The sequence below is a fragment of the Chionomys nivalis genome, chromosome X (genome assembly GCF_950005125.1).
Source record: "Chionomys nivalis chromosome X, mChiNiv1.1, whole genome shotgun sequence".
Classification (NCBI taxonomy): domain Eukaryota; kingdom Metazoa; phylum Chordata; class Mammalia; order Rodentia; family Cricetidae; genus Chionomys; species Chionomys nivalis.
The window spans coordinates 135,550,401-135,569,723 of record NC_080112.1 but is presented as its reverse complement, the minus strand read 5'-3'; the positions used below and the strand labels follow the sequence as shown (position 1 = coordinate 135,569,723).

The following is a 19,323-nucleotide window of genomic DNA, read 5'->3' as shown; positions in this document are numbered from 1 at the left end:
AGCCATGTCAACAGCTGTCTAGTACAATCCTCCTCTGGCCAGACTCCACAGAAATGGATTAAGTAGAAGGTAATAAGACTATTATATAGATTTTAGAAATTGGAAACTGGATAATGAATACCATCTTAATTGTTCCTGCTAGAGGATTCAAGTTCTCTGTAGTTAGATTGCACTGTAGTTCTTTCTCTTATTTCTGGGTCTTCCCAAGCTATTGCAACCTTTTGTTGATTAGGCTAACTTGCCTACTGGCAGTATGGAGAGTTTGTGTTTTTCTTGGCTGATAGGCAACCTTTACCAAGTCCTGCTGGCAATGTTTTTTTTTCTTTCCAAGTTGCATACATAAGTAAATGCTAGATTTATAATCCACTTTCTAAAAGTTAACCATGGTGTTATACAGAGTGTTTTTTTTTTTTTTACACTTCTCACAGGCATGAATGAAACTGGCCCCTCACAAACTAGCATGGGTCATATGAGAGAAGAAGTATGTAAGCTCCATGCTCCCTGATTTGGGGTCTTCAAACATATGTCTTAATTGGTGAGACTAGTTTTTAAAGTAACCTTTAAGGTATTATTAACCCATATTAATATTTTTTGTTCAGAACTATACTATGCAGAGAAATGATGCCATTACTCAGAAGATATTTAGAGTTGAGGAAAATCATCAAAACAGAAGAGGCTCTAGAAGGTCTTTCAAGGTATTGGGTATTGTTTTTCATTTATGTCTGACTACGGTTTTATATATTGGAAATAATGTTGCATTAGTGAATTAAAAACTATTTTTGTGGTATTTTAAACAATAATTATAAACTAGTGTTTTGATTTCTATGACTATTGATAGAATTTATACTTAACAATTACCAGTTTAATATAATGGTGTTTAATCAGGATTTGATTTTGAATTTCATTATTACTAGTGGAACTCTTTTTTTCAAATAGTAATGTAGCTGCTTCTAGAAATTACCAAGGATTTAAGACTTAGGGCAGAGTAGATTCCATGTGTAAGCATGTGGGCTGGGTCACTTCTCAAACTGTTCTAGGAGGTTGCTTGGAAATGCAGCTGTCCACAAGGAGTGTATGGGAAGAGGGAGGGAGGGAGGTTTGTAGAATTGTTTGGAACGTTTGTGTATGATGGGTTTGTGTCTGACAAAACTAAAGATTCCTCCTTCCCACCTCCAGCACAAAATGATAAGATCAAAAACAAATATTTTTAGTCTTCTATGTCTACTATACTGGACAGTATTTAAGACAGGATTTAGTTTTATCATTCATACAATTAATATTTGCTATTTTTTATGGCAAAGAAAAGTGATGGTACTGACAAGAATAAATTTTATGTTATTTGAGTGTCTGTGAGTGTATGCACATATGTGCAGCTACCCCTAGAGGCTATGTGAAAGCACTAGATGCCCTTGAACTGAAGTTACAGGCAATTGGGAGCTACCCAGTGTGGGTGCTGGGCACTGAACTTGGGTCCTCTGGAAGAATGGCAGTCCCATCTTCCCAGTCCCAGGAATAAAGTTTGAAATTTTTGATTCATAGGTATTTTTACTTAATATCTTTTCCCCCTCATTCATACTTGGCATAGTCATTATAAATCAGAAAAATAAACCTAGCTAATTAGAACTTTGGAAGATTATATTTTTCAGTATGATGAATGCCAAGAATTCATTTCAAGTTCTTTTATCTTTTCTCTTCTTGTGTGTATACACACACATGTGTACATGCATTTGGAGACCAGGAGTAGACACTGGATGACTTTCTTAGGTGTTCTCCACCTTATTTTGCCTTTATTGATAAATTTTCTTTTTTTTTTTTTTTTTTGTTTGTTTTTTTTTTTTTTTTTGTTTTTCGAGACAGGGTTTCTCTGTGGTTTTGGAGCCTGTCCTGGAACTAGCTCTTGTAGACCAGGCTGGTCTCGAACTCACAGAGATCCACCTGCCTCTGCCTCCCGAGTGCTGGGATTAAAGGCGTGCGCCACCACCGCCCGGCTGATAAATTTTCTTCTTTGACAACTTTATATATGTATATAAAACATTCTGGTTACTTTTGCTTCAGCTGTGTCTTGCTTTGCTCCCACTCATCTGTCCCCTACTTTCTTATAAATGTCTTTGCCATATTCACGATGTTTTTGTCTTGTGTCCCACAGAGTTTAGGGTTGTATGATGATCTTGGGTTTGAAACTATCCATTAGACCCTGGTGGGTTCATCATTGGAAACATTATATAACTGGGTACTTTGACTCTCCTTTTTCCAGAATTTGTTAGTTTCAGTAGTGTGTGTTAAGCTTCTGCATAGTGTGATGGGGCCTTATGGTCCTCTTTCCCATCTGTAGCTGCCTATTAAATGTGCTAGTTTATGATTGCCTTGGTTGTATCATGCTTAGAAAATAGCATTCCCCACCCTTCTCATCTTATAGCTCTTGCATTCTTTCTCCCCTATTCTTTTCCATAATGTTCTGTAAGTCCTAAGTGGATGGTATAAAAAGTCTTAATTAGGTTTGAGCCCTCAGCCATCCTTTATTCACAATATGTTGTGCTTGCATGAGTCTCTGCATTCAGCTCCATTCACTGCATAGCGAAGCTTCTCTGATTAATCTTAAGATAAGCCTATGGGAATAAGCATAGATATTTAGAAGACAGTTTGACACTATGTTAATTTAGCTAATCAATGGTAGTATGACCTAAGGCCTCATTAGTCATAGTTTTGTCTTATTTTTCTAACCCAATTTACAGTACTCGGCATGGATTTCCTCTTGTGGACTGGGCTTCAGATCAAATGAGGGAGCACTTGGTTATCCTTGTATCAATCACGCCACTATTGTACCAATGGGCACATCTTGCCTGGCAAGTTGGTAGTGTAGTTCAGCGTTCACAGCTGGGTAAGACCACTGTTACCTTATTCTCCCAGCAGCCTGAACAGCACCATCTAGCACTGTAAAAACTATACAGCAGGAAGCATCCAGCTCAATTCAAACTTGCTTTCTCTGTATCTTGTAACCAAGGTACATGAAGTCTTCAGCAATGAGGTTTTATCAACTATTTCTATAGACAACCAAGATGAATGCTAATAGCCTGTTCTGTTTCGGGCCTCTAGAGCATCCTTAATTAACAACTCTTATGGAAGTATCCCACACCTGGCACTGTTTTTTAAGTCACCCTGACCCAGCTTGCTTTTCTGTTAATATGAAAAAGCACTGACAAAATCATCTTTGGGTAGGTTTATTTGGCTTACAAGTTACAGTCATCATCAGGGGAAGCTAAGACAGGAACCTGGAGGTAGGAACTGAAGCAGAGACCATGGAGGAATATTGCCTACTACTGGCTTGCTTTCCATGGATGGCTTAGCTTACTTTTTTATACAGTCCAGGACCACCTGTCCAGGGGTGGCACTGCACAGTGAGATTCAAGCATTAATTAAGAAAATTCCCCCACAGATGTGCCAAAGTTTCATCTAATGGATATAGTTCTTCAACTGAGGTTCCATCATTCCAGACAACCTCAATCTGTGTCAGGTTGGCATGAAAAAACCACCAGTACATCTTTGTCAACTCTACACAATAACATCAATTACTATTAAACTGTGATGCTTCCTCTCTTGCTTATCCTTAAGATCTCATATTAATAGCACAATGTAAAACACAGTCAATGTTTAAACGTACCTATTTGAACAGCATTGTTCCCAATATTCCCCCCTCCATTTTCATTTTGCCTATATACTGCTGTCCTACCTCCTTAAAACAACAGTGTCCAATTTCTAGTTTCCTGGATTACATAGGTATTCCAAGTTGAACACATCAAGAGTTGAGGCACTTAATAGAGACCATGCATTGTCTTTCTGGTCTGGGTTTCCTTGAATGCATTTTTCTAGTTTCATCCATTTCCCTGCTCATTCCTTATTTTCCTTTTTCTTCATAGCTGAATACAATGTCATTGTGTGTGCATCCAACAGTTTCATTACCCATTCATCAGTTAATGGATATCTAGACTGATTCTGTTTCCTAACTATTGTGAATAGAGCTACCATGATGATGGACACGCAAATGTCTCTGTAGTAAGATACATTGTTTTTGAGTGGTATAGCTCATATGGTAGTCTTCTACCATGTGAATACTTCTAATTTTTTTGAGGAAACTCTAGACTGACATCTAAAGTGGATATACCAGTTTACACTTCCACTAGTGTTGTATAAATGGTCTCCTTGACCCACAACCATGCCAGTGTTTGTCATCCTTTGTATCCTGATGACAACCAGTCAGACTGGGGTGAGATAGAATCATAAAATAGCTTTATTATTTTTTAATTTTATGTGTATGGATGCTTTTCCTCGTGTATATCTGTATACCATGTGTATACAGTGCTTTTGGAGGCCAGAACAGGGTGTCAAATTCCCTGGAACTAGAGTTACAGGCAGTTGGGAGCTGTTGTGTGGGTGCTGGGAATCAAACTCTGGTCCTCTGGAAGCTGTAACTGCTAAAGCCATCTTTATTACACTTCAAATAGTTTTAAAATACATTTCCCTGTTGACTAAGTATATTGAACACTTTTAAAAATGTTTTCTAGCCATTTATATTTTTTCTTTTGAGAACTCTCTGTTGAGTCTCTTAGCATATTTGTCTTGTTTGTTTTTATGGAGTTTAGATTTTTTAGTTTCATGTATATTCTAGTTAATAATTCTTATCAGATATATAGCTGACATATTTTCTCTCATTCTGTGAACTGCTTCTTCATTCAGTCAGTGTCTTCTCATGCTGTACAGGAATGCTTTTAGTTTCACAAGAGCCCTTTTATCAGTCATTGGCCTTATTTCCTGTGCTATTAGAGTCATATTCAGAAAATCATTACACCTATATATTAGAAAACCTTAGGGTCTATATATTGAAGTATACTCTTTGCTTTTTCATTTAGCAGATTCAGGATACCAGATTTTATATTGAGGATTTGACTTTTGAAAAAATGAACGATCTCAAATAAGGAAACATTTTAAGGCCTTGGGGAAAAAACAGAACAAACTGGACAAGGTAGTAGAAGGGAAGAAATAATTAAGAACAGAAACAAACAAAAATGCAAAGAATCAGTAAAATAAAGAATTTGTTCTTAGAGCTGGACAGTGGTGGTGCACGCTTTTAATCCCAGCACTCAGGAGGCAGAGGCAGATGGATCTCTATGAGTTCAAGGCTAGCCTGGCCTACAGAGCTACTTCCTGGACAACTAGGGCTGTTATACAGAGAAATCCTGTCTCAAACCTCCTCCAAAAAAGAATTTGTTCCTTGAGAAAATAAAGAATATTGATAAGACTTTAGCCAGATCAATTCAAAGGAAGAGAACACTCAGATTAATAAAATTAGTTATGAATAGTGAGATATAAAAATAGGTATCAATGAAATGAAAATCATAAGCACATACCTTGAAAACCTATATTCTACTAAAAGGAATGGATGAATTTCTAGATGCATATGACCTACCAAAATTAAACTAAGGTGAAGTAAGTTAAAAAGACAAACCAGCCAGGTCATGGTGGCTCACACCCACCAACACTTGGGAGGCAGAGGTAGGTAGGTCTCTGAGTTCAAGGCCAGGTTGGTCAACAGAGCTAGTTTCAGGACAGCCAGCAGTAAGCAGAGAAACCTGTCTTGGAAAAAAAATGCAATAATAAAAATTCTCACAACTAAAATCCTCCAGTGCTAGATGATTTCACTGAAGAATTTTATTATGTTTCCAAAAAAATTAACACCAGTGCAATTTTTTTTACAAAGTAGAAAAGAAAGGGATGCTTCTAAACTTTTTTACAAAGCCAGTATTGTCCTGATACCAAACTGGACAAAGTGACAACAAAAATAAAAAAATAAAATAAAGCTCACTATATCTGATATACATAAAGTAAAATATATCAAATAGTTGCATATTTTCTGTATTAAAATATATTTATCATAGTTACATTGCTTCATTCCAGAGATACATATGTAAATGAGTAGATGTAATTCATTACATAAATGAATGCAAAGATAGAAATCACATGATCAATGTAGGAAAGGCCTTTGGCAAAATCTAGCATCTTTTTATAATAAAAGTTATGTGGGGGTTTTGTTACTGCTGAGATAGTTCATCGGAGATTACTCATTACTCTTGCCGAGGACTCAGGTTTGATATTCAGCACCTGGTTTACAGTCATTCATAACTCCCTTTCAGGGGATTCAGTGCCCTTTTCTGGCCTCTGACAGCACCGTATTCATGTAGTGCACATATTCACATGCAGGCAAAACATAAATAAATCTAAAAAAAGTCATGAAGAGGTTAGAGAGAACATGCCTCAACATGATAAAGGCTTTATGTCTCAAACTTAGTCAGCATCATCCTAAATGGAGAAAAGCACAAAGCACTAGATCAGGAACAAGGCAAGGATGTCTACTTTCCACTGCCATTTTGTATAATGCTTGAAATCTTCACTAGATCAGTAAGACAAAATGAAATAAAAGGGATACAAATAAGAAAAGTCAAAATATTCCTTTTTGCAAATTATATGATTAGAGACTCTAGATACTCCATCAAATCTTTTAGAGCCAAATCTTTGGTGAGGTGACAGAATATAAAATTAATATGCAAAAGTTAGTAGTCTTCTAATATATCAATGACAAACATACTAAAGAAGAAATTAATAAAATCTCATTCAGAATACCACACACAGAGAAAATCTGAGAATAAACTTAACTAAGGAAACAAGACTTCTACAATAAATATTTTAAGATAATGATGAAAACATTTGAGGAAGACACTAGAAGATGGAAAGAGTTCACATGCTTATGGCTCAGAAGATTCAATATTGTAAAAATCGCTGTTCTTGCTGGGCAGTGGTGGTGCACACCTTTAATCCCAGTACTCAGGAGGCAAAGCAGGTGGATCTCTGTGAGTTCGAGACCAGCCTGGTCTACAGAGTGAGTTCCAGGACAGCCAGAGCTGCTACATAGGAAAACCTTGTCTTGAAAAACAAAACAATTGCTGTCCTTCCAAAGGTAATATATAGATTCTAGGGACATTCTTCATAAATGTAGGAAAAACCCTTGAAATTTATTTAGAAGTACAAAAGACACAATGATAGGGAAAACAATTCTGAACAAAAAGAATAGTGTAGGAGGTATCAGCATGTATAATTTCAGGCTATACTACAGAGCCATAGTAATGAAAAACAGCATAATACTTGTGAAAAAATAAACACAGATCAGTGGAATAGAGAACCTGAATATAAGTTCATGCTAAAAGATAACAAAAATAGACACTGAAGAAAAACAATTATCTTTCAATAAATGGTGTTGGGAAGCGTGAGTTTAACCATGTAGAAGAATGAAACCAGATCCATCTTATTTTCTGAGATAGTGTCTCATTGAACCAGGAGCTCAACAATTCAGATAGGCTGGCTTGCCTATAAACTCCAAGGATCTGCCTATCACTACCTCCCTACCCCACCTCCTATCACTGGCGTTTATAGTCAGGTACTGGAGATCTGAACTCAAGCCCCCATGCTTGCTTAACAGGTACTTTACTGACTGAGACATCTTCCTAGGCTCATTACTAACCATTTCTAAAATCTATTTTCTATAGAGCAAAGTGTTTTTTTTAAATAATACAAAAAAATAAGCTAGTATCTAGTTTGAAGAAATACTTTAGAGCCAGTATTAACACCTTAAAAATATTGTTGGTGCCTAGAATTAAGGCCTGTTGTAATTATTATTCTTCTGTCTGTTATACTAATAGAATAGAGTGGGGAACTGTATTTTTAACATTTAATTCTCTTTGGATCCTTTACAGAACTTTTTGGATGGCAGATTCCAGCCCCATTTTAAGTCACATCTGGTACGGAAGAGCTTGTATATTCAGGCTAAATACCAGCGTTTACGGTTTGCTGGACCAAGGGGATTTATTACCAATAAATTCAGAAACAGATTTCTGAGGAGAAAAAAGGTTAGTTTGACGATAACCTTTTAAAAATACTGAGTAACTTTAAATGTTTGTTAGATAATCGGGTTTTTCATCTAGTTTAAGAAACAACCTAGATTTTTTAAATGCTCTTATTGTATGATAGTTAAATGAAAACTTCAAGATTAATGCTTATGGAACTGTGAAACTATTTAAACTTAAAATGCTTTTAGCCATTCTACCTGAAACAATTTGCATATGCCAGTTTATTGTATGACAAAAGTTTTCCTGGGAAGATGTAACATATGTGTCTACCACTCTAGATAGGGAACCTGTGACAGACTCAAGTACAGATATCACCAACGTCCCATGAGGTGAACCAGTGAGTTTTACTGGGGTTACTTGCAGGATCAGAAATGACTCAAGGACAGCTGCATCACAAAGCCCACTCCAGCATTGGTGGCAGTTTACAAAGCTGGGAACCTGGAGCACACTGCACAGCTTGCAGGCAGCTCAACAGGTTGGAGAGTGCTTTTTAGGTGCCTCAGTTGGTCTCAAACCTCCAGGTAGCTCTGCTGGTTTCTGCCTCTTCTGGCAGTGGGTCTGCTCAATCTTCTTTGCAGCTTTTTTCCTTTGAGAACTCTTCTCAGTATTCTTGGTAGCTTGATTCCCATTTAAGAGTCTTTGCAGCTCAGCTTTCTTCCAAATGAGAAGGACTCTTAACTTTTATTATTTACTCTGGCTGGAAGGGACCTCATGAATCTGATCAGTTTCAAGGACTTTCTGAAACTATCTTGAATTGTTTACTTCCTGCTCAAGGAATGTCCCTGCAGGATAGAATATTTCAATCTTGGAGGGAATCATTATACAACACAGCTCTTTGAACGTTGTATTTTAGCATTTCTGTCATTTAGTTAACCTTTAAAATGAACATTTAAGTAAAGACTGGATTACCTATAATATAGCAGTTTACAGTTAGAGGCTAGATAATTTTTCTGTTGCCTTTCACTGCTATTCTGATGCTTTAGATGTCATCCAAGCACACATGGATTTTTCAAAATTATTATCAAAACTGGGCCTGGTATGTAATTTCAGCACTTAGAGTGCAGAGGTGGGAGGATTACCACAAGTTTAAGGCCACAAGTTTGGTATTTACTACTTTTCCATTGTCTAATAATACTCTTTCACTTAGGCATATTCTTCTATATTCTTTCTTTCCTTTTAAAATAATATATATATTTCGCGACAAGGTTTCTCTGTGTAGCCCTGCTTGTGCTGGAACTTGCGTTGTAAACCAGGCTAACCTTGAATTCACAGAGATCTACCTGCCTCTGCCTCCCACGTGCTGAAATTAAAGGCATGTCCCACCATGCCTGGCTAAATAAAACACGTTAAATTGATTAATTTTTTGTTTGACAATTTTATACATGTATGTAGTATATTCTGTTTACTTTGATTCCTCATTTTCTCTTTATCTCCCTCCTATCCCTGCCATTTTCCCTCCCTTTTCCCACAGATCCCCTTTCTCACATTCATGCCTTTTGTTTGTTTGTTTTTTGCTTTTGCTTTTGTTTTTTTTGTTGGTGATCAGTAATTTAACCAAGATTATCTCTGTGGCCACATCTTTGCAACTGTCCATTAGAGCCTCTAGGGCTCACCATTTAGCCCACAACTGAAGGCAATGATTATCTCTTCCCAGGAATTCATCAGTTGCCAAATGTTAAACTGGGAGGGTATCTTAGTTACTTTTCTGATGCTGTGACAGAACATCATGACCAAGGCAACTGGCAGAAGAAATAGTTATTTTGGGACTTATAGTTTCAGAGGGTTAGAGTCCATAGCCATCATGGCAGGGAACATGGCAGTGGGCAGGTAAGCATGGCACTGGAGCAATAGCTAAAGTCTCCATAATTCATAAGCACAAGGCAGAGAAAGCTAACTTGGAATGATCTGGGTTCCAACCTCAAAGCCTGTACTTAGTGACATACCTCTTTCAACAAAGCTACACCTCCTAATGCTTCCTATACAGTTCTACCAACTTACAGAGGTAACTTAGATGAGCTTTTGGAGGCCATTCTCATTCAAACCACCACAGAGGGTAGGGGCCTCAGTCCTTCTCTGATCCATGATTGGCTGTTGACGTTCCTGTTCTTGTGCACACTAGGTGCAAGCAAGCTGCTGTGAGATCATTTCTTTGACATGGGCTTTATCATGTCTTGAAGATAGTGTTTGCAGTCCTCCTCCCTATTATCTTGCTCTTATGTTCTTTCCATACTCTAGTTTGCGGTGTTCCCTGTGCCTTAGAGAGGTTGGCATAAATGAAGATCCTGTTTCTGAGTACTCAACCATCACTTATTTGAAGCATCTTTATTGGTATTCGCTACAAAGAAAAGCTTCTCTGACCAAAGCTGGGAGTATCATTTGTCTATAAGTTTAAGCATAAATATTTAGACTTCAGTTTGGTACCATGTTAAATTTAGCTAAACAATAGTAAGCCCTACTCCTGGATCCCTTCCCAGCCATAGGTTTTTTGTTTTTTGGGTTTTTTTTTTGACAGGATTTATAGTATTAGACTTGTATTCCCTCCTGTGTAGTTGGCTTTAAATCCAGTCCAAGAACACTTTATCCTATAATAGTTGTGCCACTATTGTATCAGTGGGCATATATTGTCTATGGTTGTCATTGTGGTATACCGAGTCCACCTCTGGTAAGACCTTTGATGCCTTTACTCCCCTAACAGCCTGCATAGCAGCATCCAAGTAGTGTGAAATCTAGCCAGCAGGGAGGAAGCATTCATCTCAATTACAGCTTGCTTTCTCCTATATCTTGTAACCAAGGTGTGTAGAGTCTTTAGCAATAAGATCTTATCGTCTAGTTTTGGTAGGCAACCAAGAGGAATGGCAATAGGTTGTATTGTTGTGGGAGTCTCTGGGACCTCTCTGGCCAACAATTAGTAAGGAAGTATCCCATACCTGGGATCTTTGTTTTATAAGCAGTGACTTCTAGCAGTATTATACAGCTATGCAGAATATCTCCCTTTTAAAAACATATTTTGACTTACAAAATAATAGATTTTTGTATTATTTTTCATAAGCTAGATTTCTACAATATAGAAATGTGTTGATTTGGCCTATTCCAATTTGGCCAATGTCTGTGCTTACAAGCAATCTTCAGATAGGCTTATATAGAGTTTTATTTAAACAAAGCCCTCTGAATATAGCATGAAATTAGGTACCCTGCTGTTAGTATGCTATGTAACAGGTGATCTCCATTTTCCTAACCTTTGGAAAAAGGAATGAGACATGGAAGCTATTCTATCTGCCAGGTCTGAACTAAGGAATTTATGACTGACTAGAACTTTAAGCTTTCCCTCTAGCAGGTGCTACTGTAAAACTACATCACATGTGAGTAAATTGTTGACGGGTCCCATCAGTCCATTTTACCTCAGTCCTTATGCCCTAAAAAGAATGAAGTCTTGAATTATTGGTTTCTGCTAATGTTGATTCTCATTTTCCTTAAATTAAGAACACTTTTACACAAATGGGTTTACTGAGTGTGAGGTACCTTTTGCATCATTTTGTCTGTGTGTGTGAGTGTGGGTGTGTGTGGTGTTGGAGATAAAACCCTAGGACTTACATATGCTAAGCAAGTATGCTACCTTTGAGTCATACCTGCAGCCTGTAGTTAAATCATTTAATATCCCAAGTTTTGGCATCAGAGGGAACTTTAAAAATTCTACCCTAGAAAGATACCTTAATCTGTGTAGCATCTTGTGGTGGTTTGAATGAGAATGGCCCCATAGGCTTGTATGTTTGAATGCTTGATCCCCAATTAGTGGAACTGTTTAGGAAGGACTAGGAGGTGTGACTTTGCTGAAGGAGATGTGTGTCACTGCCGGTGGGTTTTGAGGTTTCAAAAACCCCCACACCAAGCCCAGTGTCTCTCTTTCTGCCTGCTGCATGTTAATCAGGATATAAAGCTCTCAGTTATCGCTCTAGCACTGTGTCTGTCTGCTTCCCGGAATGATGATCATGAACGAATCCTTTAAAATTGTAAGCAGGCTTAATTTCTCTAAAGGGAAAGATATCTGTGACAAGAGTGGTGAGGAGATGTGCACTAAGTACTTTCCCTGACACTGTCATCCCAGAGGTTGTAAGCTGAGGCTTGAAAAAGACCTAGACACAGAAAGAACTGAAGCCTCTCTGGTCCATGTTTGTCAGTAGTATGTAGTACTAAGGAGAAAGAAATACACAATATACTGAGGGCCTCGAACTGTGTGTAATTTATTTCTTATTTGAAACAGTAGCAGGAGGATACTTTTCTGTGGAGTAAGAAGGGAAGGTAGTGCTTTAGGGCAGCCGCTTAGATAGTAATGGGTAGCAGGGTCCCAGGAAATTAAGATGAGACACAGTAAGACCTTCCCTTCTTACTCCACAGAAAAGTATCCTCCAGCTGCCCAGAACCAAAATAACCACACAGAAACTGATTTAGAGGCCAGCCTGGCCTACAGAGTGAATTCTAGGACAGCTACAGCTACACAGAAAACCCCTGTCTCAGAAAACCAAAAAAGGGGAAAAGCTAGACAAAATCTAGTCCAGTATTACATTTAAAAAATAACTTTCAAATCATTGGAGGAGTGGGAGATCAGTTTGAGAGATGATAAGAAACTATGTCAAGATGAAAGTAGTTCAAAGTATTGCATGCTTTTAAAAATAAGATTTTTCAGTTGAAATTTTCTTTAGAATTATTGTACTTATAATTTATTTTCAAAGTTGTTAGTTGGTGACATTTTCTTTGAAGATATATTGTTTTATATTGTATACTTAATAAAGAATAAAATACAGTGCCATCTACAACTTTTAGATGAATAATGTTGAAAAATTTATATGCATGTGCTAACATTTCATTAAGCAAGATAGAAGGAATAATAAGATTTTTCTATCAGCATTGTTTTTATTTGGAATTAAACATTTCCATTCTAATATGAATGCTAAAAATAAACACACTTTTGCATTTTTTTCAGTTTTAATGTAAGAGCCTAGTTAAAAGGTAAGGATATATTTGAATAAATTTTTATTTTCAGTGTCTTTGAACTACATATCATTCTGCCATTTTTAGTTTTATTATTTGCTTAGTTTGTATCAAGTTTGTACTTGGTAATTTAATGTTTTTGCATCATACCACAATATAAAACCCACACTCACTACTTTTATCATAATCGTTCTGTTCTTGTGAGTTTTTTCTCATATTTATTGAAACCTTATATTTTTATGTTGACAACCATCTGAAAATTTTCTAAAAGCTTTCTTTGCAATTATGAAGTCATTACAAGAGCCTATGTAGTTTTGGGATAAGAAGTATTATGTGATGGAAAGGATAACATGCTAGTTAGGCACAGCTGTGCCTCTGTTGTATCAGGCTGGGGACTGAAAGGCAACATTTGAATCTTGAGTTTAGGCCAGAGTGCTTTCCCAGAAAAACCCAAGGAGCACTGTGTTTTCTCCATTTGCAAAGACCAGTGCCATCTAATGGGGTCTTTGTCTGATCCATTTTTGCCTGTTTTGGTTTGTTCCGTGTTTGGATGGCATCTTCTGGGTTCCACATTACTTTGTGTGAATTGTGAGGTGCAAGTTAGCATTATACAGGTGAAAGCATTTTGAGAACTGCACTGTGGGTCAAACTCTAGCTCAAATGTTATAACTGACTCTTCTATTGAAGCTCATATTTCTCTTGTTTTCTCTTGATAGGAATACACAATATTGCCACAGAAAACCAACTGGGAATTGTTGCAATGGAACTGGCCCTACATGAGGACTTAACTGAGGATATAACTGAGCATCTTGTTTGGTCAGGAATTGGAATTGACACTAAGACACTAATACTGTAACTTTCTTGATAAAATATCTTTATTTTTCAGTAGTGGAATGCTGCAACTTTTTTACACTTAACAATCACTGTTAATCACTGTTAATTCAGTTTTAAAGTTGTATTTAACTACAACTCTTTTGCAAAAACTTTCAGCAGGATCATTTGGGGGCATTATTTGTTGATACATCTTTTTCTGAGTATGGTTTCACCAAGAGAATTTAATCAAATTATATCTAAACATTTATATGTTGAAAGCTTTTTTTATGTTATAAAAAACAAGCATCAGAATTATATAGTGTCTGTACATGAAATAACTTTAAACAGTGGCCTTACAGTAGCAAATTTTATACTGGCTTTTCTTTTTCTGATGACATTTTGACTTCTAACTTGAAGTTTTCTGAAGTTTCTGAAGATCAAGGCCTATGTACATCATCCATTTCATAATCAAATATAAAAAGCCTAGAGAAAGGGTGCGTCTTCTCCATCAGGCCATGGCAAGTGCACTGAATTGTTAGTAAATGTGTGTCTTGGGTATTCCCATGACTATTTGCTCTTTTCTAGTTTCAAATGCTATTGTGGAAAATATGTAAGGATTTTGTAATCTCTATTCCATCTTCTTTTCCCTCAGGGCAAGCTTGTGCATATTATATTTTTAAAGGCTTTTAAAATCTGACAGACAAAATTACATATTTGAACCTTGTACTTTACTACTGTGGTATTACACATTTTGCGGACACATCTTACAGAGGGCATATTTTTGGTTCAGTTGATAAGTGTTATATGCCTACTATATGTAAGATAGGGTCCATGGGATATTCGATACAGTCTGTAGGTCCTGAAACTTACTTCTTTGTTTTCTTTCCTTCTGTTTAAAAGTACATACACATTCCCAGTCAAATTTTTGTGAAATGTTTATTTGTAAGAAAATAAAATATTGCTCTTTCTGCTTGAAGCTATTACCTGGCAGTTGGTGAGAACATGCTTTTAATTCTTTATGAGACTGACAACCCTGGGTAGTCTATGTTGATGTTGAATACTGGGGAAACACATAATGATGTATATTTTCCTTATTTTCTTTTTTAAATTTTTATTTAAATTCTTTTTCATACAAGGACTACTCTTCTTTAAATGGGTCAGTGATAAGGGATGTTGGAGCTTTGATTCAGTGGTAACTGGATGATGAATAGACGACCTGATTTTTGTACTGTGTGCCATTCCTAGAAATCAGGTTTTCCAACCCTCCTATACATGAAACTGGGGCTAAGGAGAAAATCATGTATGCAGTAATATGACAAGTTTGCATTGACTCAGTACATAAAAAAAAAAACTACTTTAATGTTTTTGAGTCACGGTCTAATGTAGCCCAGGCTAATGCAGAACTCAGTATGTAGCTAAGGATGAATGACATTGATGATCTCTAGAGTGTTGGGATTACAGGCATGTTGCCACCATTCGTGGTTTTTATAAGGTGTTTCATGCATGTTATGCAAGAACTCTGCCAGCTGAACTACATCCTCAGTCCATCAAACTCAATTTTTTATTTTATCATTTTATGTGTATAGATGGTTTTTACTGCATGTGTATCATGCCATGCCCACAGAGACCAAAAGACAACGTTGTAGCACCTGGACCTGGAGTTACAGGTGGTTATGAGATGCCATTAGATGCTGGTAATGAAATCGAGGCCTCCTGATGTAGCAGCTGGTACTCTTAACTGCTGAGCCATCTGTCCAGACCCTACTTTTAAAATAGTTGATTTTATTTGTTCCTATATTTTAGTAGACGGTTCTGAAACTATAGTAATCAATCATTTGATTGATTGATCTGTGTGCATGAGTGCATGCGTGCATGTATGCATATGTGTGTGTTTCATGTAACAGTGAACAAGAAAAAGAATGAGGCACATGGGCCCTGTATGCCTTAGTGGTTTCTGTAGTCTCATAAGGAAAATGGCCATGTACATAGAAGTAAAGCCTGATAAACAGCTTGACTATAGATGTTTTATTTATTGTAGCTCCTAAAGATAAGATTATTAATTTAGTATTTCATTTCACAACTGATTCCCAATTTAGGCCTATTTGGATAACCTCTTGGCATTGTCTCAGAATTCAAAGTTTTGTATCTGGCAAAATAGTATTCAGAAATTATTATTGGTATAAGAAATATTTGCTTTATAAAGTACACACCAGGTATGGTGGTTCACATTTGTAATCCCAGCACTTGGGAGTCTGAGACAGTAGAATTGTCCCAAGTTTGAAATCTGCCTGACTTACATAGTGAGTTCAGGCCAGCCTGAGCTACTGTGTGAGATGCTGTCTTAAAAATTCATAAAATATAAAAATAATCCTGGACATATTTAAAATTAAAATAATTTAGAGCATATGGTAGAAACAGGGACCATGTCAGTCTTGTTAGCCACAATCCTCAGCATCCAACATCCTAGTTAACAGTAGAAACTCAATAAATGTTAACTGAATGGGGAATCAGTAAGAAGTGAGTAGGATTTACATATCTAATTTTTATATGGAAATTGAACAAGACCACTTTCACTGGCCTGAAAAAGAATCTGAATGCTTAACTGCCTAAGACTTGAGGAGTTTCTTTTTATCTTTGTATGTGTGAGTGCAAGTGTTCATATGTCATTAAATACATGGAGGTTAGAGGAGACTCTCAGGTGTTGGTCTTTGCCTTCCACCTTGTTAGAAAAGGGTTTCTTGTTTGCTGTGTCATATGTCAGACTAGCTGGCCTGTAAGCTTCCAGGTACTCTCTTGTCTCCACCTCCCATCTTGTGAAGGAATGTTCAGATTACAGGCATGTGCTATCTTACATGGCTGTGTGTGGGTGCTGGATATCGGAATCCAGATCCTCATGTTTGTGTGGCAAGTGCTTTTACTCACTAAGCCATTGCCACATCCCAGAAAGGTTTTGGCTGAGTTGAGGCAATACCATTGCCTCCTCTCATTTCTCCCATTTGCTAGACTTGTCACTGGTAGTATGGTGACAATAGTAAGATCACCCCTGCTCTGGAGATTTTCAAACCACTAGAGGGAACGATCCACAAAGATAGAATTTCTAAATAGAGCATTAAATACTGTAACACAGACACAAAAGGTTGAGGAAGAACTTGATTCCTGGTTGAATAGTTTGTTCAGGGTTTTTTTTTTCCTATTTACTAGATGAACTTTTGACTATTTGTTTGGTGGGTTTTCTGGTTTTAAAAATGGTTGTTAGTTAAAAATGAGTAAAATGGGGGCTGGAGAGATGGCTCAGAGGTTCAGAGCACTGGTTCCTCTTCCAGAAGCACTGAGTTCAATTCCCAGCATCCACATGGTGGCTCACAACCATCTATAATGAGATCTGATGCCTTCTTCTGGTATGCAGGCATGCATGCAGATAGAGCACTATATATACAATAAATAAATCTTTTTTAAAAAGAAAAAATGAGTAAAATGTACCTGGGTTCTGCTGTATTATTTCTTTTGTTTTGGTTTGGTTTTTGAGGCAGAATCTCATTATATAATATAAGTACTAAAATCACAGGTATGTGCCACTGTACCTGGACTTTTCTGTTATTTTTTATAACTAAATGTGAATTTATAATTATCTCAGTATAAATATAGATTTTAAAAAACCTACCCATTGGAGACGGGAAAGATAGCTCAGTGCTTAAGAGCACTGGGTGCTCTTCCAGAGGACCTGCCTGAGTTCAAGTCCCAGAAACCACATGGTGGCTCACAACCATCCAAAGTGAGATCTGGTGCCCTTGCGGTAGTAGCGCACGCTTTAATCCCAGCACTCAGGAGACAGAGTCAGGTGGATCTCTGTGAGTTCGAGGCCAGCCTGGTCTACAGAGTGAGTTTCAGGCCAGTCTACAAAACTACACAGAGAAACCCTGTCTCGAAAAACCAAAGGGAAAAGAAAAAAAAAAGAAAAAAGATCTGGTACCCTCTCCTGGCATGCAGGCAGAACACTGTATGCATAATAAGTAAATCTTTAAAAAATAAAAACCTGTTCATTACCATATCACAGAGAGAACTCATATTTTGGAATATACACTTTTATTTTTTTCTATTGAAAAATATATTTACATTAAAATATTTTATTTTTTTTTTCAATACAGGGTTTCTCTGTGTAGCTCTGGCTATCCTCGAACTAGCTGTAGACCAGGCTGGCTTCCAACTCATAGAGATCTGCCTGCCTCTGCCTCCCAAGTGTTGAGATTAAAGGTTTTTGCCACCACCACCCAACTCATTTAAATATTTTAAATAGATCCATACCAATTTACCATATTTTAGTTAATGTCTTAGGGCTACTGTTTCTGTGATAAAATGACATGACCCAATGCACTGTGGGGGAAGGAAAGGGTTGATTTCACTCACAGTTCTGTGTAACAGTTCATCATCAAAAGCAGTGAGGATAGGAACTCAAACTGAAGGCAGGAGCTGATGCAGAGGCCATGGAGGGATGTTACTTATTAATGGCCTGCTTTTTTCCCAGTTTTTGAGACAGGGTTTCTCTGTGTATCTTTGGCTGTCCTGGAATTTGCTCTGTAGACCAAACTCACAGAGATTTGCCTGCCTCTGCCTCCCTAGTGCTGGTGTTAAAGGTGTGTGCCACCACCGCCTGTCATCAGCCTGCTTTCTTATAGAACCCAGGGCCACCTGACCAGTAATGTTCCCACCCGCAATGGGGTGGGCCCTTCCCAATCAATCACTAATTTAAATAATGCCCTATAGGTCTAATCTTCTGGAGGCATTTTCTCAATTGGGGCTCTCTCTCTGATGACTAGCTTGTGTCAGGTTGACATAAAACTAGCCAGTACTGTGAATAAACTCCCCTTTTTTGTGTTGTTTGCTTGATGATGCCTGGGCTCAAACCCAGGGAGTCATATTTGCTAGGCAAATGCTTAATCATTGAGCTATATCCCCAGCCCTTGAACATCTTTTTAGAGAAAGATGGGAATGCTTTGAGGCAGGAACAGGAAAAGTAAAGCTAAGTCAGAAAGTCTCTCTGTATTCGCTAGCAACAGCCAAATATATAATGTCTAGCAGCCACCAGACAAGGAAGGGAGATGTGAATACAGCTAGGTGTTACATGTCAAGATGCATGACCTCAAACCCTTCCACACAAGTGTCACCTAATAAAGAAACAGGTGGCAAGTCTTGGTAACAGAGAGTTTCCAACATGACCAAAAGGCTGACAGGATGACCAGGCCATGTGGAGGAAAGCTAAGGTAAGCCTCCTGTGCTGCCCTTGGCACTCCACTACAGAGTGACTAGGCATTCCTGAGGTACTAGAGCCGCCCGGAGAAGTCATCATCACAGAAAGAAGGGGCACCTTTGCCTGATCCAGCAAGCCTAAATTTAGACATTCAGTAAGGGCTCAGAGGAAAGGGAACACCAGGTTCCCCCAGAGTTCAGCACAACAGATGATTGCAACTTCAAACCCATGAAGATAGAACCAAGGCACTGAAATTGAGTCATACTTGTAGAATAGGAAGTAAATGTAATATGATAAATTTAAACAAAAAATGTTGACAAATTGTAG

At 37.5% G+C, this 19,323-nt stretch overlaps 1 protein-coding gene across 4 annotated transcripts in view; it reads left to right on the top strand.

The window, feature by feature from the left end:
* Positions 1-14,717, top strand: part of Bclaf3 (BCLAF1 and THRAP3 family member 3) — a 53,898-nt gene extending 39,181 nt beyond the window's left edge. For 3 of the 4 annotated variants that reach the window (XM_057760477.1, XM_057760479.1, XM_057760478.1), the window contains 3 exons: positions 600-695; positions 7,800-7,952; positions 13,655-14,717. In XM_057760477.1, coding sequence (XP_057616460.1) covers positions 600-695; positions 7,800-7,952; positions 13,655-13,726 — 321 coding nt within the window. In that variant the 3' untranslated portion in view covers positions 13,727-14,717. Of the gene's footprint in view, positions 1-599; positions 696-7,799; positions 7,953-12,930; positions 12,957-13,654 lie in introns of all 4 variants that reach the window. The other variant, XM_057760480.1, reaches the window with a different exon arrangement.
* Positions 14,718-19,323: the final 4,606 nt, after the last annotated feature.